The 21,916-nt window shown below is 37.7% G+C and overlaps 1 protein-coding gene across 1 annotated transcript; it reads left to right on the plus strand.

The window, feature by feature from the left end:
• Window positions 1–106: 106 nt before the first annotated feature.
• On the plus strand, window positions 107–16,929 carry recql5 (RecQ helicase-like 5). Its single transcript, XM_015379020.1, has 19 exons — window positions 107–248; window positions 402–523; window positions 2,781–3,302; window positions 6,337–6,433; window positions 6,511–6,622; window positions 6,688–6,850; window positions 6,934–7,016; window positions 11,015–11,236; window positions 11,314–11,410; window positions 12,890–12,926; window positions 13,005–13,063; window positions 13,611–13,681; window positions 13,790–13,877; window positions 13,965–14,117; window positions 14,202–14,833; window positions 14,924–14,978; window positions 15,808–16,032; window positions 16,107–16,179; window positions 16,250–16,929. Exons 1-19 carry the CDS (start codon window positions 152–154, stop codon window positions 16,372–16,374), a joined length of 3,033 nt encoding a protein of 1,010 aa, XP_015234506.1. The 5' UTR covers window positions 107–151; the 3' UTR covers window positions 16,375–16,929.
• Window positions 16,930–21,916: the final 4,987 nt, after the last annotated feature.

A 21,916-nucleotide genomic window follows, 5' to 3' on the forward strand; every position in this document is an offset into this window, starting at 1 on the left:
CAAAGTAAATAATTAAATGTTTTCAAAACGCATATAACGTAAGAACACATATTAATTATTTTTACTTTAATTCTCGTGTCTTTTGTTTTCGACTCCAGTGACGTCATAGATGTGCGACGACGAGAGACAGTTCTTCAAAGGCAGATAAACGATGTCAACAAGTTTAAAACAGGCTTTAAAATCTCACTTTGGCTTCGACGGCTTCAGGTCTAAACTTCAGGAAGATGTTGTTAAGGCTGTCATTCGTGGTGAGTCAGAAACAGATGTTCTATTTTGTGTTTTATTCCCATTTTCCTGCTATCCTTACCATAGCAACACAAATATGTAACGTGTGCAATAGACTGATGAAGAAGTTAAACCTTGGTATTGGTGAAAATCTGACTTACTGTCTGCTATTTTAGGTAACAGGGACGTGTTTGTATGCATGCCCACCGGAGCAGGGAAGTCTCTGTGCTATCAGCTGCCTGCAGTGCTGGCTGAGGGTATTACTCTGGTTATATCCCCTCTAATCGCTCTGATTCAGGTCAGTCTCTTCCTTCAATCTGCTGCTGCCACTCCTCACAGATGCTGTTCTGTAAACAATATCATTGCAAATTGCTGCTGATGTGGTGCTTAAATGTTCTACTCTGATTCTGCCACTTCAAGAGGAAGAATATGTGATTATATATGACCTTCTATAAGGTCTACTCCTATTTAACACTCCTATGTTATTTTATTTTGACACCTCCTCAGCTTTGCTTTGTAAGGCCACAATCTTCCCTGTTAAAATGGCAGACTTTTTTAACATTACAAAACATAAAGCCATAAAAAACAACAACAATCATCCTCTGTTCTTTGCTGATACTTCAGTCAGAATCACATTTTGAATATAAAATACCCACTGTCAGATTGTAAGGGAATTTCCTGTTCACATCCCCTTATCTGCAACCACACACTTCTCCCACCCCATGCATGAAGCTGTTGCAGAGCTGGAGAGCTCCTTCAGTGACAGACTTCTGCACCGTAAATATACCAGGGAGTGTTATTACAGATCCTTCCTCCCTGCAGCTGTAAGACTTTATAACTATCACTGTTCCCAACAACTTAAATACGTTGTTACATTTATGCTGATTTTCACAGTATCTATATTGGTCACTTAAATAACATGCTGATGTTGCTGCTATTTTCAAATATCCATTAATGTAAAAATGTCCATAGCTGTATATTGGTTATTTATTCTCCAGGTGCACAGTTTTATATTGTTAAAACACTTTACAGTACAGTATTTTTTTGTTGTTGTTGTTTCTTTTTTTTTTTACTTTTCACTATTATGTTACACTTATACACTTTCCTAAGGTTTTTTTTTTAAACTTTTTGCTGCCAGAATTTCCCCATTGTGGGAAAATAAAGGGATTTTCTATTCTATTCTATTCTATTCTATTCTATTCTATTCTATTCTATTCTATTCTATTCTATTCTGTTCTATTCTATTCTATTCTATTCTATATAGTTCTGCACTGATCAAAAACTGTAATCATCTTCAGATGTGTGCATTTTCTTATTATTTTTTGATTTAGTGTTTGTTTGTGCAGGACACACCTTGTAGAGTTGTGGCCAAGAGTTCACATTTTGGTTTCACCAGATCATAATATATTCTCCAACAAACATTTTTGTTGCATAGAAAGGCTAACATGTTTTCTTTGGTGTAAAAAGACGCTGCTGCTATTCAAGGTTACTACCTAGCCCAGACCTTTGGAGTTCAACAGTTGCTATCCTTAATCTTTAAGGTCCCTGTCTGGTTTAAAACACCTGATTTAAGTGATGGATCGTTTATAAGCATTTACAGAACTTGATGAAATGTTGAAGAGATTATTTATGCATTTCATTCAGCTTTTTTTTGAGCATCAACGCATCAAAAACATGCAGTTCTTGGGGCTTAGAGGAATGGAGTTTGAGAAAACTGACCTAAACTTGTTGAAAATATTGAGAAATATTGTTACATATATACAACTGCCAAGGATATTTTTTTGTAGAAATACATTTTCTTTGCACTTACAACAGTCTTTATATATACAATATACCCTTTTCATCCTATTATTATCTTTTGAGAAATGTCAGAATTAAGGTTCTTGGTTGAATTTAAATTATTTAAATCAAAATCTTCCATGGGAATCAATATTTCTGGCTATATTTTCTATTAGTACTCACATGCTACCATTTTATGATGCTTTGTTTTTTTTTAATTTGTCCAGAATATTTATTAGATTAAGGGTTAAATAAGTGTTGAAGAATGTTGATCTTTTTTTTTAACAGCACTTTGTTAAGAGTCCATGTACATTAAATTGACATTAGTCCTGTGGTTTTCTTTTTTTTTTCTTTCTTTTTTTTTTTTTTTACAGTGTCCTGTCTGGTGATGTGGCAATAAGAATAATTGTCTTGATGCTTAAAAAAAAAAAGAGCCCAACAGCTTTTGCTTTCACAAGTGGAGTAGTACGGCTATCGCCATAGTGTTCCGCTTGTTTTATGCATATAAATTGCTTAGGGAGTTTTACAGATTATATGGACACTGCAATGTAAGTAGAACAGGAAAGGAAAAACAGAAAAAAGGAGAAAATATGAAAGAAAGAGGAGATAAAAGGGAGATCATGATAAAACATTTTCAGTCTGCTTTATCACCTGCAAATAATGTAAAAAGAACAGCACAGCACAGTCCTGTGGTTTTCTGCTTCACCTCATCTTTCCTGATGTTTTCTCTAAACTGGATGTGAGTGCAGTATCCTCTTATCTTTGACATTCTCTAGGACCAAGTGGATCGCCTGAAGGAGCTCAACATCCCAGCCTGTTCCATCAACTCCAAGCTTGCTGCAGCCGAGCGCCGTCTGATCCTGGCTGATCTGGGGAGCAGCCGGCCGAAGCTGAAGCTCCTATACATCACTCCAGAGATGGTGGCCTCAGCCTCGTTCAAGCCCTGCCTGACGGGTTTGTGCTCCCGCGGCCTGCTGTCCTACCTGGCTGTGGATGAGGCTCACTGTGTTTCCCAGTGGGGCCATGATTTCCGACCAGACTATCTCAAACTGGGTGAGCTGCGGGCTAGCATACCAGGAGTACCCTGTTTGGCTTTGACAGCAACTGCTCCCAAAAACGTCCAAGAAGACATTATGAAATCACTGAAGCTGCGCTCGCCCATGTCTTTTGTCACGCCGGTCTTCCGTAGCAACCTTCATTACGATGTGATCTTCAGAGATCTGCTGCCAAACCCTTATGTTCACCTTCAGGCCTTTATTAAAAAAGCTCTGGATCTGAGCAGCGGATCTGCTGGACAGGTTCGTAAAAGAGATCATTCAACCCAAACAGAATTACATGTATGAAGCTCGACTTGCTTTGAAGTAGCTTTGGAGTATTGTTATTCTACTTTAGGCTTAAATGTTGTCAACGGAGTAAATAGAAATTAGTAATGGGTTAATGAGGCATCTTGAAGCATTTTGACACATTGCCAAACTTTTATTTATACTGTCTCGCAGAATACTGACACCTGCTGGAGCTTTAAAGACACTACAGGCAGCTTATTTGACAGACTAAACTGAATTGATTTGATTAACTAGTACAGTGATATAATTTAAGTTAGTGTTGGTTATATTGTATTATTTCATATCTATGTTTAAATTGCAAATGTCTTTGATATTTTAGATGCAGCCAATGAATAATGTAAACAGTTATAACGTGAAACTTTAGGGGGAAATGTGAATGAGGATGTTTGTTGACTAGGATTTTAATATAAATATATATATATATATATATATATATATATAAAAGAAAAAAAGTACAGGAAAAACAGTAAATAAACTAAGAGTCAATTTGAAATGAGCTTGAATTGAGATAAGTTGAGTGATAACTGAGAGGATGACACAACGAGAAAATGAAAATGCAAGGGCTGAAACCTTCATATTCCTTTAAGGCTGCTCCAAAATTCTTGATCATTTTAACCATAAACCGCAAAATATGAGACAAATATGTTGACAGATACATTTTTAAACACAGTTTAGTGAGTCAGTCAGTTAGAAACAACTCCTGTATCGGTCAAATGACTTTCATGAAATGTTTTGCTCTATGATCTTGACGCATGCACCTATGATCGGTGTTGCTGGACCCATCACTAACAGAAATGCTCAGTTTGAATCTCCCAAAAATCTGATTGTTGAAACTTCCTTAAAACTTCTACGCTGAAAGGAGCAGATTTGATATTTTAAACTTTCTCACTATGAAAAGCTTGAAAGCTTGCTTAGTCACTATTATTAGCATCTGGTATCAAACAGCCTTGAACTTTTAAGGTAAAATTCTCCTTCGATTAGTGAAAATATCTCATAGGCCGTCTACTATAACCCTCCTATCATAGTTAGACCCTTTTTCTAACATAAAATTCTCCTGCATTAAAATCTATTCAGTCTAATCTTTATTGCACCATGTGAATATAAAAAGAAAAGACTTGTTTAGGTAACTCTTATTACATTTGGTCTTTAAATTAATACTAAAACTTGCAGTAAAGCAATGGATTTCATCTTGAGGAGTAACATTGATTTCTCTTTTTAATAGCAACTTGGCATGAAAACGTACTTTCTAAGCAACAAATTAACCTGTTATCTTTAGTTATTATGTCTTAGAAGCAGGGAAATTGGTTCATTGGTTTATTTAGGGAAATGAGGGAGTTTGAATAAAGCCAAACTACGGCGGAAAAAATTAATCGGAAATAATCATAATTCATTGATTATTGAAATAATCTTCAACTTATTTAGTAATTGATTAATCGTTAACTTGAGTGTAGAGACTCTACAACATACTGACGGAGCAACCAGCCCTTGAACAGCAATTCTGTCTAAACTATATTAAAAAAAAGATAAATATTTTGCATTTAAGATAAAAAAAAAAAAAAAAAAAATGTATGTCAATATGCTCTATCCACAACTCCTCAGGTGGAAAAGTTTTAGTTTCACATGGTTTCATTTTGTAAAAAGCCTTCTTTAAGTAAACTTTGGCTATCCGATTACTAATTGATTAATCATAAAAATTATCGTCAGATTAATCGATTTGCAAAATAATTGTTAACAAGAATAGAATAGAATAGAAACACCTTTGTTTCCCTACCATGGGGTAATTTGGGCAGCTCTGTGGCTAAAACAAGTAAAGAAAACACATCCGATTTACACACTAGATTAAGTTATACAAACAAAAAGCTCATTAAAATATGAGCTGTACAACAGAAGAAAATAACTTATCAGAAAGTTTAAAAAAAGCAACTATTAATAGATAATAATAAATGCATAATGTTCAATATTAAAAAGAAAATAAATGAATATGACTGACTGTAAAAACAAACACATTATTAACACTTATTTCTATTCACATGCAGAGGGATCCTGAACCTGTGTTTTGTTTTGGTCTAGTAAATTGAGGAGACGCTTACTTTCACTGTCAGCAAAAGCTTGCTTAGGAGGAGGGATTGCTGCAGAGTCAATGTCTCAATTTAATTTGCTGGGTTTCATTTCTTACATTCCTTTTCATCAGTTTTATATTAAATTCCGCATGCTGCATACTTCAATGTAAAGAACTTCTGCTGATCTCTTGTTGTCAGGTACCACAGCTAGTTGCCGGGTTTTTTAGTCGAGGTGGTCATAATCCGAAGTGGATAAGAAAGTAAAAACCCTGCACAGAGATCAGTTTCAACATTTGCATTTCAAGCTCCACAATCCAGACTAATCACCCGAGGATCTAACCACCTGGTTAATTAACCAGGATGAAGGAAAATGAGGCGGGGCTTTTATCCACCACTGGTCATATTGTTGTGCCTCATAGGTGTATGGTTTTGTTTTCCTCCCTCAAATCTTGAAAACATCCTGCAAATAATCCTTACAGTCAGGAGGAAAGACAGCTTGTCAAATGTTTTTCTGCAGTTGAAAAAAGGATCAGCCTAAATATCTTTATTACCCACATATACACAGAGATTTTTATCTGTTGCCTTCAGATTAAGTGTCTTAATTTATACAAAAGCATCTTTTTTATTTTTACAAATAAGTGTAAGGTTCTGCTTATCACCCTCAGATATTGTATTTTAGTTGAGTTTAGTTTTCTCTCACAGATGAAAAAGTCTTTTTTAACATTTGATCTTTAAATGAAGATTTTCCTGTTATAAAAGATTTAAAGGGAGTCTGTTGATTTGAAGCTAAAGCTGCAGCATGAAGGCAGGTTTCGATATAGTCTCTTTTGGCTTAGAAATTATGTCATTTTCTTTCTTGCACTTCTGATAGAGATATTTGTGACTCACTCTGTTCTCACAAAGGTTTTCTTTACACTGTTTGTGGTCAGGGCTGCGGGATTGTTTACTGTCGAACCAGAGAAGGCTGTGAAACTGTTGCTTACCAGCTGACCAAGCTTGGAGTCTTAGCTAAGCCTTATCATGCAGGTAGGATGTTGAAACGAGTGTTTTGTAGACCTACGTGTATTTTGGAGTTCATGTAGAAAGTTTGTTTTTGTTTGCAGGTCTAAAGGGAGCCGATCGCACAGAGGTGCAGAATGAATGGATGCAGGGGAAGGTGCTGGTTATCGTTGCAACAATCAGCTTTGGCATGGGTGTGGACAAAGCTAATGTCAGGTAAGAAGACAAATATTCTATGTTTGCAGTTAGATTTTTGTTATTTATTTTTTATAATGTGGCAGATTTGTTGCACACTGGAACCTTGCAAAGTCTTTGGCCGGATACTACCAAGAGTCTGGACGAGCAGGTAGAGACGGTCTGCTCTCCCTGTGTCGCACCTACTATAGCCGGAAGGATAAAGAGCAGCTAAGCTTCCGGATTCGCCAGGAAATCACCCGCAGGCAGGTAGGATTGACGGCAGAGCAACCTGAGATCAATGAGATGCAATCAGCAGAATGTTTGCATGAAGATTTTTTTATTTTCTGCAGGAGAAACGAGGCACTTCAAAGGAGTCTGACAAAGCAGCCCTTTCTGACCTGGAAGCCATGGCTCTGTTTTGTGAACAAGAAGGGTGAGAAAAGTGTATATATATATTATATACAGTCACTGCAGTAAACTAGAGTACAGTAATATTCCCACATATTTCAACTATTCCAACAGTTTCAGGTATGAACATCATTTCTCTGAATATCTGAGTTTCCATTTCCAGACAGCAGATGGCAGCATTACTCTCTGAATATTTTTAGAGCAAAACCTACAAAAAATATAAACTTTGTTTTTTAAAGTTTTTCAGAGCAGATCATTTCTTTTTTCTGAAAAAAATTCTGTATGTTTTTGTTTTTTCTTTGTAAAAACAAACAAAAAAAACAGCTTGAATGTAGGGCTGGCCAATATGGCTTAAAAATGATTCTGATTGATCAATTAATTTTATTAATTTATTATTTATATTTTTCTTATTTAAGGTTAATTTAAAAAAAAAAAGATAAACAAATTGTTTTGCTTTAAAAAACTAACACTCCTCCATCTGGTAGCTGACCTCAAATTAAATAGTAATTACTGTTTAAATAATAACAATTCAAATAATCATGTTTCAGATCAAACACTGAATATATAACAAATTAAATGTTTGCAGCGAGTGGCATCACACAGTTTTTCAGTTAGAACTACACATCTAAGAACAAAAAGTGAAGAACTGATGTCACTTAAAGCTATGAGTGGAAAATTTATTGTTCATAAACAAAAAAATGTGATTAATGGATTAAATGGTTAATCCAAACCCTATTTCAACAATGGTATCATTTGTTTGCACCAAAGAGAAGGATGGAGTGACCCTTGTAATGAAAGAACTCTAGAATGCTGAGATGTTAATAATTATTTGCTATTTTATCATGAATCAGGGATCTGATGTCTTCACCAACTATATTTTATGCAATTTGCTTTAATTGGCTTTTTTAAGGGCTAAAACACATGTTTTTAAAGGAAAATTAATTGAACCATATTGAGTATTTTACCAACTCCTGTTTCTGCTTACAGATTGGTATTATAACTGCTGGGAGAAACAGCATTGGGTTACATTAGATTAACAATAGCGGTTTTAAAAAAGGAATATAGTTCCTGATTGCTAACCATCAACTTCTTTTAAATCCTTCCACAAGTGCTGCTTTGGTAGCTCTCTAAACTCTCTTCTTGATGAGCAAATTTCTAAAGAAATCTTTCTGAACCCAAACAGGAGCAGGAAACTTTGCTACTCTTCATTAACTTTCATTGTTTCCATCCAGCTTCTAAATACTTTATTTTTTGCTTGCCTTTTTTACATGATGAACGTTGAAGTGAATCTAATTTGACTTATTCCTGAAAGTAACAGAAGAAACAGCGATTTGTGCCTTTTTAAGGCGAAAACACCCTAAGAAGTATTTACTTTCGATATGAAGACTAATCTAATTTTCCTCAGGCATCCCATGATTCCAGATCAGTATAAAACATTCCCAAACAAACACGGCTTTCTTCTGATCGACACTGTGCAGCTCACTGATTTTTTTCAGCCCAGAAACATGTTGGGTCCTGTGTACTGACATACGCCAGCTGGGAACTGAATCCCCAGGTTAGAGGAGCTGTTGATGCTTCGCGGGCTCCAGGGATGCTTCCAAGGAATGTTGCTGTTCCTGAAATCCTGGCAGCATTAATGGGTGTGCTCCGCGGCCTTGAACACAATCCAAGAGTTTGCTTTGTTGTTCTGAGGCTCCGCCCAGTTTTTATGCAAACGGTGTATGGTTTATATCCGACACCCAGTGAGGATTTCTAAGCATTTCGCTTATCAGATCTGCAGGAAAAAAAATAAAACTGTCTGAAAGTAACACGTTCACTCAGACGTCGGGTCTGTCCTGTTTGGATTTACACCTGGAGCAGCAGCAGCAGCTCATACAGGTCAGCCCCGCCAGCAGGATCACCATTACTATTGGAGGAAGAATATATGTATGTTTAGTTTCAAAACTCTCTTTTAAGAGTATGCTGAAAAAAAGGGGATATGACTCACAGATGAAGATGAGGAGGATGAAGAAGGCTGCCAGGTCCACAGGGTGGGCGCTGGACAGACTTTGAAGCTTGAGCCATACTTTGTTCAGGAGGCCAACTGTCTCCTCCCTGGCATCCATCCTGCTGAGAAGAATCCAGAGCAAAAAGGTCATGTTGAGGTTCTGGTTTTAAAAAAATCATATTCATTGGAGTTTGATGTCTGTCTTCAAACAGGAGCGTTTTTAAAAAAAAGTTAAAAAAGATTCATACAATGTTATATATTTCTGCTTACATCCTTGTACGTCTGTAAATCTTTGCTGAATTTTTTGACCCGGACCAGCACAGTGTTATGTGCATTTCTATAACCAACTTTACTGAGATACTAGTATTTAAAAACCGGCGCAACCAGTTTCCTTCTGAAGGCAGCTAACTATAAAAGTGTAACATTTTATTTACCAGCTTTATGCATCTGGAGACTGAAGGTGCATATTTCTCTTTGAAAATAGTCTTACCTTATATTGAATGGACAGGCAGCATCTGTGGACATTGATCTTGCCTCAGAATCAAAAAGGATTGAGATCTGGACTTTGACTAGACCATTTGAACACATGCATCTGCTTAGATCTAAACTACTTCCTTTCAGCTTTGTCCTGCTGGAAAGTTAAACTCCTGCCCAGTTTCAAGTGGTTCCGATTTTTTTCTTTTAGTTGTTTCCTTGAAAGTGGGTGTGAAGCTCTGTTACTATTCTGGTTGTATGAGCTGGTTTCTATTATAACGAACTAAACCCACTAAAATGACATTAGGTCTACATGTATTAAAGGAAGCTTCAGCTGAGTCCTCTAATGGCTGAGGACGGATGATCGTTGAAAACACGTGAAATGGAGCTGCTTAGATTACTTTAATAACAAACATATGCTCTCTCTGAACAGCGTGTTCCAATCAGAAGCAGCTCTGAACAGAGTCAGCCACAGGAATTTACCGTCAGTTATGATTTTACTCTTTGATTTTTGTTGAAATTCAGACAAAATCAAAGAATATAGAAGATTGAGGTAGTTGGGTTTGTTCGTTTCCCCTTCGAATGTATTAACCTGCTGAACAGATCAACTCTTTTCTGTTTCAGTCTACGGAGAAGTGCTTTTTTTGTTGTCTTCTGTTTGTTTTTACCAATGGAATCAATGCACTATAGACTATCGGCTCTGATGAGTTTAAAACATTGAGAAACAATCATCATTTAAAAGATGTTGAAGTAAACCAGTCCTTTTTTGCACTTTTAAGACACTATTTTCTGTTTCCCTCTGCTGAATCTATTTCTAAGTCAGGTTTTTTCTCAGAAAGAATGAAGGACACCTACCTGTGAGAGTCTCAGCTGTTTTCTCACACTTAGGAGTTACGGAGCCAACAGATGAGGGAGTGCACTGGGTGGAGACGGTGTGAGCATGCTCTATGCTCCCAGTAGCTGCTTTCTGCAGAACGTCTTGCTTGGCAAAACTGGTTAGTTGGTTTGTTGTTGGGGAGGTGCAACCAGAAGTTGACGCTGGTCCTAAAGTGAGACTATAAGTAAGATTCATACGGAGAAGAGAGGCCTTTTCTTCCTTTGCATTCACTCTTCAGATCTTCCTCTAGTTTCCTCAGAGGCTTTCCAGTTGTCTTTGACAGTCGTGTCTGGGAGGGACTATTGCTTTACTTTGTGCTCCTCTCTGCCTGGCTCAGACTTCCCTGTTTCACAGAGGAAGGTGGCAGCGTTCCCATTCCCAGCATTGGGGTTTGGATTCTGTTGATGTGAATGATTCCCAAACAGGCTCTATGGCTGCGAGGGGGGGTGGATATTAGTTCTTACGTAACACATTTTCCAAAACCGCTGTTTTTTTTCTTTATATATAAACTTGATAACTGGAATTTAACATGCAGATTGTGTTAAAATAAAATAAAAAAAGGCATAAAAGTGCTTATCTGCTTCTTAACTAAAACATGTGTGCCGTCTACATAACAGCAGGTGGATCAATAAGGCGCCACAAAGCCGTGACAGCAGCTGGACCACTCTCTCTTTTCTTCTATCAGGTGCCGCCATGCCATCATCTCCAAGTATTTCGACGACAAGAAGCCAAACTGCGCGGGCGCCTGCGACTACTGCAGGAATCCCAAAGCTGTGCGGGCACAGCTGGAGCGAGCGGCAACCCTCAGCACCAAGACCGAAGATGGCCAGAGCGGCGGGCCCAAAGGACCCTTCGGCTACCAGCCGGAGCAATATGAAGGAGGGAAGAAGGGCTATGGCTTTGAAAGGCAGGGACAGCGTTTATGTCACAGAAATATTGGTGTTTGGTGTAAAATAATAATGATGCTGTGGGTCGCCTCTAAAGGTATGATGAAGGGGAGGAAGGAAGTGCTGAAGAGGAGGCCAAGAAGAGGAAAAAAGAGTTTTCTGACTTCTACAAAAAACAGATGAATCTACGGAAGGTGATTGCTAACATTAATTTCACATCGTCTATAAAGATGGAGGAGGAACACCTGTCAAACCTGACAATAGCTAAAAATGCTCTTCAGAGATGGTCTGATGAATTTTCCAAGTAGAAATTAGCAAAATACACTGTAAAAAATCAAAAAAATTATTTTTCTTAAAACAAGAGCATATCTTCTTGAAATAAGGAGGTAAGTGAGACACTTTGCCAATGGAACAAGACAATTTACATTTAGGATAAGAAAAACAATTTCATTGTATTGCTTCAAATGCATATTATCTAATTAGCTTATTTTAAGAGTAAAAATACTGAGTTCATTTGCAAATTTTCTTATTTACCTAATTAAATTGAAGCTAAATACACTAAACTTAAGAAATGTTTACTTATTTCTAGGTTAGATTTTTGAAGTGTAGGGAATTCTCCCAAACTTTAAAAAACTTGCCCAATTTTAGCTCAGCTTCTGATCTTATAATCGGTAAATAAAAATATCTTAAAATAAGTGTATTTACACTTAATTTAAGTAAGTGAATAAGATGAGCTGCCAAGTATTTTTTTTTTTTACCTTAAAATAAGATACTTCGATATTATGCACTTGAACAGAGAGACTGCATTTGTTTTTTAATATTTAAATAAAAACTATCTTATTTCATTGGTAAAGTTTGTCATTTACCTGCTTAATCCAAGAAACATGTACTTATTTTAGGAAAATATGTCTGTCTTAGATTTTAGGTGTCTTTTACTGTATTCTTATTACATTTTAGGTTGTAGTTTGGCAAACTGTCTTAAGGTGGGGTTTGGCAGCTACTGCGTTATTGAAATATACTGGATTAAGAAGATTCATAGTTAGAAGAAAAAAAACATATATATTTTTATTGGATTATCTTTTTTTATGCTCTATGTTTTGGATCTCTGAACGTAAGCTGTTATAAATGCGCAGCCATAAACTCAATATACTAAATACTAAATATTTTATGATAGCTGACCCCCCCAAAGTTAGAATATTGTAAAACTGTAAGAAAACTGGCTAATCTAGATTAAACCTGTTTTAGATTTTTTTATATTATTGTGTCTCTGAGCATTTTTACCTCATGTTAAGATAGGGGTTATTTATGCACTCATATGTTCCTAATTGTGAAACTTTTCACTAATGAAGGATTGAGGTTCAGGTTTCATTAAAAGAAAAAAAAACCCCAGAACAGTTGTTCCCTCTTTCCACATCATCTATATTTACGCTATTTGTTGCAAAGACTGACCGGCGCCCAGCCTGTTTTGGCCAGTTTTGTTCAAATTGCTCCCATATGTTGGAGAGAGCTGGCACATTAAGCTTTAAACACCTTACAGAACAAGTATGATTGCATGTTTTGATGCATATTTAACTGGGAAACATTTTAGTTTACATTGTGGCTTTCACAGGGTGTGGCTGAAAGTCACCTCAGTGTGGAAATGCTAACTCACGTCAATGCATGTGTGTCTTTAGGGATCCAACAGCCAGAGAGAGGACTTTGTTCCCCCAGGTAACACCCACAGAGGAATACGACACTGATGATTCATGTGGATCTTTTGTGGAGTAACAAGTTCTCCCTGTTGTGCAGATGCTGACTGTCCGCTTAGAGAGGCCAGCAGCCAGAGGATCCCTCGGCTCACTGTCAAGGTATGTGACAAAAAACTGGAATGGTGCCGATACATTCCTCCTGCACTGGGTGCTCATTAACTCCCATGTGAGTGATGTTTCATCAGAGGTCCTGTCCAGCTGCAGAAAGATGGATGTGCAGAGGTTCAATAAAACGCCAGCAAACATTCTTCCTACATCTGTTCTTTATTTACTTGCTTTGTTTTCATTTGATGCAAGAATGCCAACACAGTTTAAGTTAGGAACACTCTGACTCCTTCCTTCCTTCCTTCCTTCCTTCCTTCCTTCCTTNTCCTTCCTTCCTTCCTTCCTTCCTTCCTTCCTTCCTTCCTTCCTTCCTTCCTTCCTTCCTTCGTGATTATTTCACTTAGGTCTGTCGAAGCAGAGAAGCATAAAAAACAGGTTCAGGATCAAGGCCCTCCAAGATCATAATTTAGGAAATATCAAAGTAGATTTGATTTTTAAAGTATAAAACAAGTTAGCACATGACTCTATATTACTCAATTTTAAATGAGTAATCACTTTAGACTGAAATGTCAAGGAAATCTGATTTTAAGGCTCATTTCAGATCAGAGAGCTTTGCCTGTACCGTCTGCGTGATGCTCTGTGCAGCCAGCAGGGGGCACAAGACACATTAAGGTCAGAGACTTCAAATATTCACAACAACAACAACAACTAATCGGCAAAAACCTGATTGAATGAAACAAATAACTATCTTTCCTTTTTTATTCCCTCTCTGTCTCTCAGCTGTCTGAGTTCAGCGGTGGATATAGAATATGAAGCGTTCAAAAGCAGCAAATCCTCCAACTTGTACAAAGCTGCTATCTTTAAGAAGGTAGAGGAAAATGTGTGAGTTCTAATATGAACCATGCAGAATAAAGCTGGGGATGTTTAATTATGGAACTGATCTGGTTTCCTGAAGGAGTCGGAGATCAAATCAGCAGCTGGGACAGATGAAGGCAGCAGCAGCAGCGATTCAAGAGAAGCTGAGACAAAACTCAAAGCAGAAGGAAGCTCATCTTCTTTATACCCAGAGGATCTTCAGGGCTTCACCTCTGCTTCTCAGATCTACTCAGTAAGAGTGCTGTTTCACACAAACATCCTTAAAGCTTCAGAGACTTACACTCCTGCTTTTTAACTCTCCTCCTTGTTGCTCCAGATGAAGCGGAAAAGAGTGGGTGCAGGTGTAAGGGGCTCCTCTAGCTGCTTCCAGTCTGCCAGGAATCTCCTGAATCCCTCCACCAAAGAGATGGAAAATGGCAGCTTTTTCAGTGACTCCGCCGAGGAGTCAGACTTCAAAAAGATCAGAGTGACTGAGACACTGAAGGAGACCCCGCCGGCCCAGACGTCATCCATCAGAGCCAGGGCCACCGCCATCAGCGCTTCCCTAAACAGTCCCAGCAAAGGAGGCAGAGCCATGAGCAGGAAGCAACAGAAGCTGGCAGAAGCGGCAAAGAGTTCTCGAAACATCTCCCAGTACTTTGTGAAAAAAAGCCTAGCAGAGGAGGAGAGCCGTGAAGAGGCGGAGCCTCTCCTGGAAGCAGGTGGTTTGTTATCAGAGACTCTGGGAGAGATTTATGAGGAGAGCATCAGGCAGGAGCTGCAATGTCTGGCTGCAGGGGAAGAAACAGAGACCCATCCTGAACTTTTAGAGGCTGATGATCTGATCCTGATTGAACCAAAAACTGAAGTCATCGTTTTATCTGATGATGAAGACGAAGAAGTGGAAAAAAAGGAAACGTCGACGCCGGTTGAAGATACTACTCAAGAAGATATGACCACTACCACAACGTATTCTAACATCAGTAAACATTTCTATCAAACTTTACAGGAATAGTCTTTTTTGTGGATGCTTAACTACTTTTTTCACCTCTTATGCAGACCAAACAACCCTGAAGAAGCAGAAAAAGCAAATGACCGACCCTTTGTTCAAGAGGTATGGGATAATAATTATACAACTAGCTTGAACTGTTTCCCTATTTGTCTCATTATAGCCACAAACATCATTGTGAGATTATATTGGCAACACAACACAAGTAGGTAAATTATACATGATTTTTATCTTTGTTTAACCATAAACTATCCAAAAACAGTTGCATGCAGTTGTTTTCAGCCCCTATCGCTCCAATACTTAAAAAAAAAAATCACGAACGACCAGTTAGTAAACACAACTTCCCTGCCTTTAAACATGATAGAGGCTGCATTATGCTGTGGAGATGCTGGTCCGATTTGAAAGATTAAAGGTATTTAAAAATGACACTTTGAAAAGAGGTTTTAGAGCAATAGGTACATATTTTCTCAGCCTCGAAAAGTTAGAAGTTCTCTTATATTCAACCTTTTGTTTGTGTACTTTAAAGAGCGGCCCAAAGAAGAGACTTTCATAATGATGTAGACTTTCCCTTTTACACCGTCCACTTTTTCTCATTCAATTCAATGTTAAGCTGTGTTATTATACTACGAGTAATGATTATTTTAACAGCTGCCATTCTGTGTTAGAGGAAAAATGCAGTGCTGTCAGTTAACTTTTCCTCTCGTTAATTTGTCCTTGTAATTATTAATCATTCAGAGGTTCACAGATGCTGCTCACAGAGTTTAAAACTAACTAAGAAGCTGGTTTTATTAGACATTCTTCATCCAGTCTGAGCAAAGATCTCAGTCTGCTGTTGTGCCAAACTGGTTGAACCATACTGCCTACTTCCTGTTGCTTCATTGCATGAAATTTAATCTTATCCTTAGTGATGGGTAAGGGTGCTGTGTGTTTGCAGTTGGCAGACGAGGTGAAAGCAGATCAGAAGGAGTCTTCTTCTGAAGCGAAGCGCAGCCGGACATTAGGAGTAACCAAGAGAAGAGTGACGTTTAACCCGGAGGTGCAGAAGAGGTTGCTCCCGCCGCCCAGCAAGCCCACTGAGGCGGTGACCCTGAAGGAAGCGGCTGATATCGTGGTGCGTTATCTAGACCCTTATTACCATCAGGGGAAGTTTGCCAACAAGGTGGGTAGGACTAGTAATAAAGTGAATTATCTATTTAGTGTCTGTGTTTAATGGATGAATGAATGTTTTTACAGGCTGTGTTTAAGTCTTTTGCACGGTGCTTGTCTCACCTTCTTACAGAGGGTAAAAGTTGTGGTAAAAGCCAAGGTAACTGAAGCATTGCAGTCATTTAATAGTGTGTGTGACTCTGCATTGAACGTAATCTGTTTGTCTGCAGTTAAAGGTGAAGCTAAAGATCTCATCAAGAGGTTTTTCACCAGCGTAAAGCACTGCGAGAGCGAGGCCGACTGGGAGCACCTTAAGAGTCTGTACAGCTCCAAAGCCACAGAGAGCAGGGAGTGATGGGACATGTAGTCCTTTCCTGTCAAAGCCTTATTCGTCTGTGCCTGCCAATTCTTCTTGTTAATATGAATTTTATTTAAAAAGTTTTGAAAGAAGGGCTTTAGTGGTTTTTTATGTGATGTCAGTATAGAGCAATAAGCCATTCTTGGTGTTAGAAAAGAGGTAGGACTGTAGGCATTTATAGTGAAAAAGTGCTCTTAATAGCTTAATAGCTGAACCGAGGTTCAAATCTGTGGAGAAATTAGGTCAAGTTAGCTTGAAAAATAAGACCAAAGATCCTAAACTTGAACTACACTCCACAGGTTTTCTTTTCTGGTTGCCATCCTGACTCTCCGTAGCAAAACAGAAAGCAAAACAAAGGATAAATGAGTGGAAAACGCATTATTCCTGCTATTTGATACAGTGGAGGACCTGTCATGATGCGGGCTCGTTTGTCTTCCATAGGACCTGCTAGGCTGCTATAATAGTTTACTAAAAATTTAATGATAAATAGCAGAAAACAGAAAAGGCTCAGCTCAGACCTCCGACCTGAAATCTGTTGAAAACCCGACTAGCGAAAAAGAAAAGAGGATCATTGATGATCCCAACTGTACCAAGAATGACAGATCCTCGCTCGGTGTGCTCCAAACCTCTCTCTTTGAGAGAGTAGGCAGTAAAAAGTACAGACATGAACGCTGCTGACTGTTGTGTTTCAGTGTAATAGTTACACCGTTCACTAATGTGCCAATTCCTGCTATGAGAGAAAGATCTGAGCCACGTAGCATACTGTAGTCATTCAGGTCGACTGTTTACGTTTACCCTCACCTTGGCTCTGAAGGGGTTAAAGGTTTTAAATATAAAAAAGGTTTCGATCTGCAGAAATGTCCACTGAGGATCCTATTTTTTTCATATCCTTCAAATTACATAGCAGCCTTAAAAAGCCGAACAGCAGCATCTTGTTAAAACAATTTTCAATGAACCTGCTCCCTTTATTTAAATGTTGTCCCTTTCAGCTGCAATTTCAAACCTCATAACTACATGTATATATCTGTATATTTGAACCTCATTTGGATAAACCCACTTTTTGATGTCACATCTTGGTAAAATGCTACACTTCACCGTGTTGAGGCTTAAAGATATTTTACTTTAAGGGGCTTCACATTGCTGAAATATGCTGAAACAACTAAACAAATGTGAATTATTATGATTGATTGTGCTTTTTGTTCTTTAAGTCAAAACTTGTATGAATGTGTGGAAGAAACACTCAAAACATAGATTCTTCAATGTTTATAATAAAGTTTATGCTATAAATGAAATGTTTAAACATCTGTTTTCACGGAAGGAGGAGTGAGCTATGCAGTAAATGCTGACATTTTGTTCTGAGGCTGTATAAATAAATAAATATGTGAGATCTCAAGAGGGCATATTTAACAGATTAATTTTAATCTATAATGAATTTTAATCATTATTTACATGTCATAAACCTGTGAGCTGTTACTAGCCTCTAATATAGAGACATATAGGGCTTTTATTCTTTATTATATCATAAATGAAAGAATTGTTATCAAAATATTCAAACTTTTAGGGTTTCTATTATAGCCAACTGATGAGCTCTTTGGATGTAGGCTACATTAACGACATTAACATTTCAAAGGGAAAGTTTGAAATAATGTTATGTAGTATTTTGTAATTGCCATATGCTTGGTTCTCCTTAGAGGTCTAGTTTTGAAAATTAATATGCATTCTATTTTTTTTTAATTCTATTTTAAAACTATATCGGTAAGAAAGAAAATGATACAGTTTACATTAGGTGAGTTGAAGGTGCAGAGAGACTTTCACACAATCTGTAAAGAAATCAGGCAGAAGAATAATAAATTGGTCTATTACCCCTATTTACATAAGTATTACTTAGTGTGCATATTGCAAAATGGAACACAAATTAAGTCCATATGCAAAATAATAATTGTTGAATTAAAAGTAAGTTTAATCATGAGGGAAAATAGAAGGAACTGTATAGGTGTATCATGGTCACTTCCTGTTTCTGGTTTGAACATGAGGTGAGATTTGTGTGCAGATAGTGAAAACTTCAACCATCGAATTCTAGACCTTGGATTTCACCTATATTGTTTTACTGAAGCTAAAGCTATATATATATATATATATATATATATATATATATATTTAATCAGAGTTAGGCTTTGTTTTAATACAGTACTGAGAAATGACGTGAGTCAGTTGGCTCTTTACCCAGGGTGCAATAGTTTAAGGGGAATCATGGAAAGGATGGTTCTACCGGTACATAAAATGTGCCAAGGTTGCCAGGGGTCAGTGTTTTCTTATGGGGGTAGAAAAGAAAAAAAATATAAATATAAAAACTGGACAAAAGGGCATCATTTAATATATTATTGAGTCACAAAGCGAAGTATGCAGACTGCTGATAGAACTGTGATCCTATTTTAATACGAGTGAAGCTAGAACCTGACTGTAATTCCTAAATTATTGTTAAACTGAGTTGTGAAAGGGGAAATATTCAATTGTTCCAAGGGATAATTCAGTTATGGTCTATTCTGTCAGTAACAACATGATGTAATATTACACTGCAAGAACAGTTTAAAAAAAAGCAAACATTTCTTAAAATAAGTGTATTTGCCCTTAATTTGAGCGGAAGAATAACATGATCTTCAAAGAATTTGTATTTTTCTCCTTATAAGAAGATAATTGCATGTTATTCTCTTGAAATCAAATAATTTTCTATTGTTAAATAATCTCACTTACTCAAATAAGAGAAGGAAATACTCAAAATTTTAACAAAAAAATTGGCTTATTTAGATTTCCACTTTTGCTCCCAGTCTAGAGCCATCCATGATCACAGGCACTCGGTCAGGTTCACCAATCTAATTTTCTGTTGAATTTCTTGTCGAAGAAGAGTGTGTAGTTCTTTGGATTGGCAAAGTGTAGATCTAAAATACGTGACAGAAAAGCCAAAGAATTCTGCAAATGAACTGCTGGCTAGAAGGTCTGCAGTCATTCTTTCTAGAATTGCAGCATGCATTCTAACTATCTTGAGTTCAGGCCAGATATCTTCACACCAAAGTTTGAAAACATGCAACTATGGAAGTGATCAGAGCATCAGAATTCATTAATACGGTGGTGTGATCCTTGGCATTACAGCGTAACTCAAGGATCCTGCCTGCTTGGTCATCAGATCTTTTCTGAGGGAGGCTGTGCATGCTGGCCTCATCCCAGCCCAACAGTGTCAATGCACAGCTTGCAGCACTCCTAGTTTGGTAATTATTTTTTGCAACCCCATGACTGTTAAACCTGCAAAGAAAGCAAACAAACATGCAAAATAACTGATCTACTAACAGATACTTAATGTATGTACACAGAGAGGTTGCAGGAAAAACAACAAAAGCTAATCCATTAGGCTGCCAATATATTAATGTTAATATTAACACTTTGTAAGGACACTTACATATTACAGATCTGCAATAAACACTCAGCCATAAACCTTTAAGTTTATTTGATTCATGGAGATTATAGGGTCATGCTTTCACAGTATCATGTTGATGTTGTGGAACTAAAGGGGCGTGGCCTAAAACTCACAGCATTGATGGAAGATAGTAGCATAGGCCAAGTCTGTTAGATGGACAGCATTTCCTCTCCACATGAACGGCGATGAAACCCACACTTGAAGCCTGCACTCAGAGTGGGACACATAGATGTCCCCCCCACTGGCAGCTGGACAGCCTTGCCTCTTAATCTGCAGCAGACTGCTGGGTCTGTATGTGTGTTTTTATGGAGGAATTTTCTCTTTTGTGCTCCTTGTAAAACACATCAACAATGATTGACTTCAGAGTTTTTGATGTGTTTGAGAAGCTTTTCATATAGTAGATCAATTCTTGCTCCTCTATGATGAGTCTGAAACAGAGGCGGAGCTAGAGGGTGGGCAGCACTGTGCCCCCCTCTACCCCCACCAGGTGATTTGTTAATCTCATGTTCATGTAGTTCACTCCCTCCTGAACAAGCTTTTCCTTCTTAAACAGAGAGTGGCTGTAGTGATACTCTCAAGTGGACGTTCCTGATTAATTTGACATATTGTTTGTATTAAACTGACAGAAAATACACAAATTAATCATTGTGCACATCAATATAATAACATTAAAGATGACAAACACTTTACAGAACTTGTGTTTAGGTTTTATAAGGAAGAAGTGAAGGCTGTGTGTCATCTAGGAGTCTATTAGCGATACAAAACTACTGCTTAACTCATTTAATGTGTATATTATACAGAAAGATTAATTCAGTCAGTATTAGGAAGTTTTTTATGACAGCATATTTTTATAGGTTTTTATTTTCCTTTTAATTATATCTTTGTGTTTTTCGCTTGTGTCTTATTTGATCCTGCCTCTTGTCCATGACATATAATCTCAATTAGACTATACCAGTTAAATGATGGTGAAATAAATTGGTGTGTAAATAAGTGTGTAATCTATTGATAAAGGCCTTGGGTGTTTTATCTGGAAGATATAGATGTTGTGCTCGTTCATTTTTCTGTTGGTATAATGTGATTAGGAAAGATCAAATGTTATCAAACTCAAGGCCAATTGGCTGATTAAGGCCATTAAGAGCCAAAGCAGGCAGTAGAGGCATTTGTTGTTTTTATGGCTAAAAGAACTTAATTGGAGTAAAGATCTAACACCGCAGCAGTGTGTAAATGAAATGATGAAACCTAATAGTAAACCTAATACATTTAGATGAAACAAGTTTGAGTGTTTTTTAAAAAAATTTGGTCTAAAGTAACATTTAACAGATGAAAACTGACAGTATCTCAATACAACTGGAGCTCTCACCTTAATCATAATTAAGCCTTAGTTTACGCAGAGTTGTAAAGAAACAATGAAATTGGTCCAAGAGGGCCATCAAACACTGCGTTTGTTCTAGCATATATTCTCAGTATTTTTTCAGTATATATGTATTATGGGGTTGGGGGTTGGTGTCAGGATCAGTTCTACAGGGCACTAGCCCCTGTAGGCCCCTGTATAGAACCGCCCATGTCAGCCCATCCCTGTGAACATTTTCTCGCTCTGCCACTGCTGTGAAAATAAATATTCACCGTCAAACTTGGACCAGACATAATATAATGTCACAATATAATGTTGCAAGTTTTGTAAAGTGGGAAAAACACCTTCGTATCCTCACAAAGCTTTGAGCGCTTTCAGCGCCACACACCACCACCAGAAATTCGTCGAATTATACGAATAATAATTTCCCACGGCTCCTGAACGCCTCAGCAGCTGCGTTCGCTGCCAGTCTGCGTCTTTAAAGGACGCTGCTCAGCAGCCCCCATTGAACCAGCCTCCTAGGAGGACCAACGGCGTCCTCCACCTGCTCCATCTCTGCTGTTTGGTCTCCTGGATGCTGCTGGAGCCGATTATAGAGAAAACAGCTGCTCTGCCTGCATCTTCCCCTCCAGCCATTCACCAGCTTTAAGGGGCAGCGGTGCTTTTGTTTGTTTGCTGTCACTTCCGGAGGGGGCGAGTCTGCTCCTCTCCGCCGGTGG

The sequence above is a fragment of the Cyprinodon variegatus genome, unplaced genomic scaffold (genome assembly GCF_000732505.1).
Source record: "Cyprinodon variegatus isolate N-32 unplaced genomic scaffold, C_variegatus-1.0 Scaffold184, whole genome shotgun sequence".
NCBI classification, from domain to species: domain Eukaryota; kingdom Metazoa; phylum Chordata; class Actinopteri; order Cyprinodontiformes; family Cyprinodontidae; genus Cyprinodon; species Cyprinodon variegatus.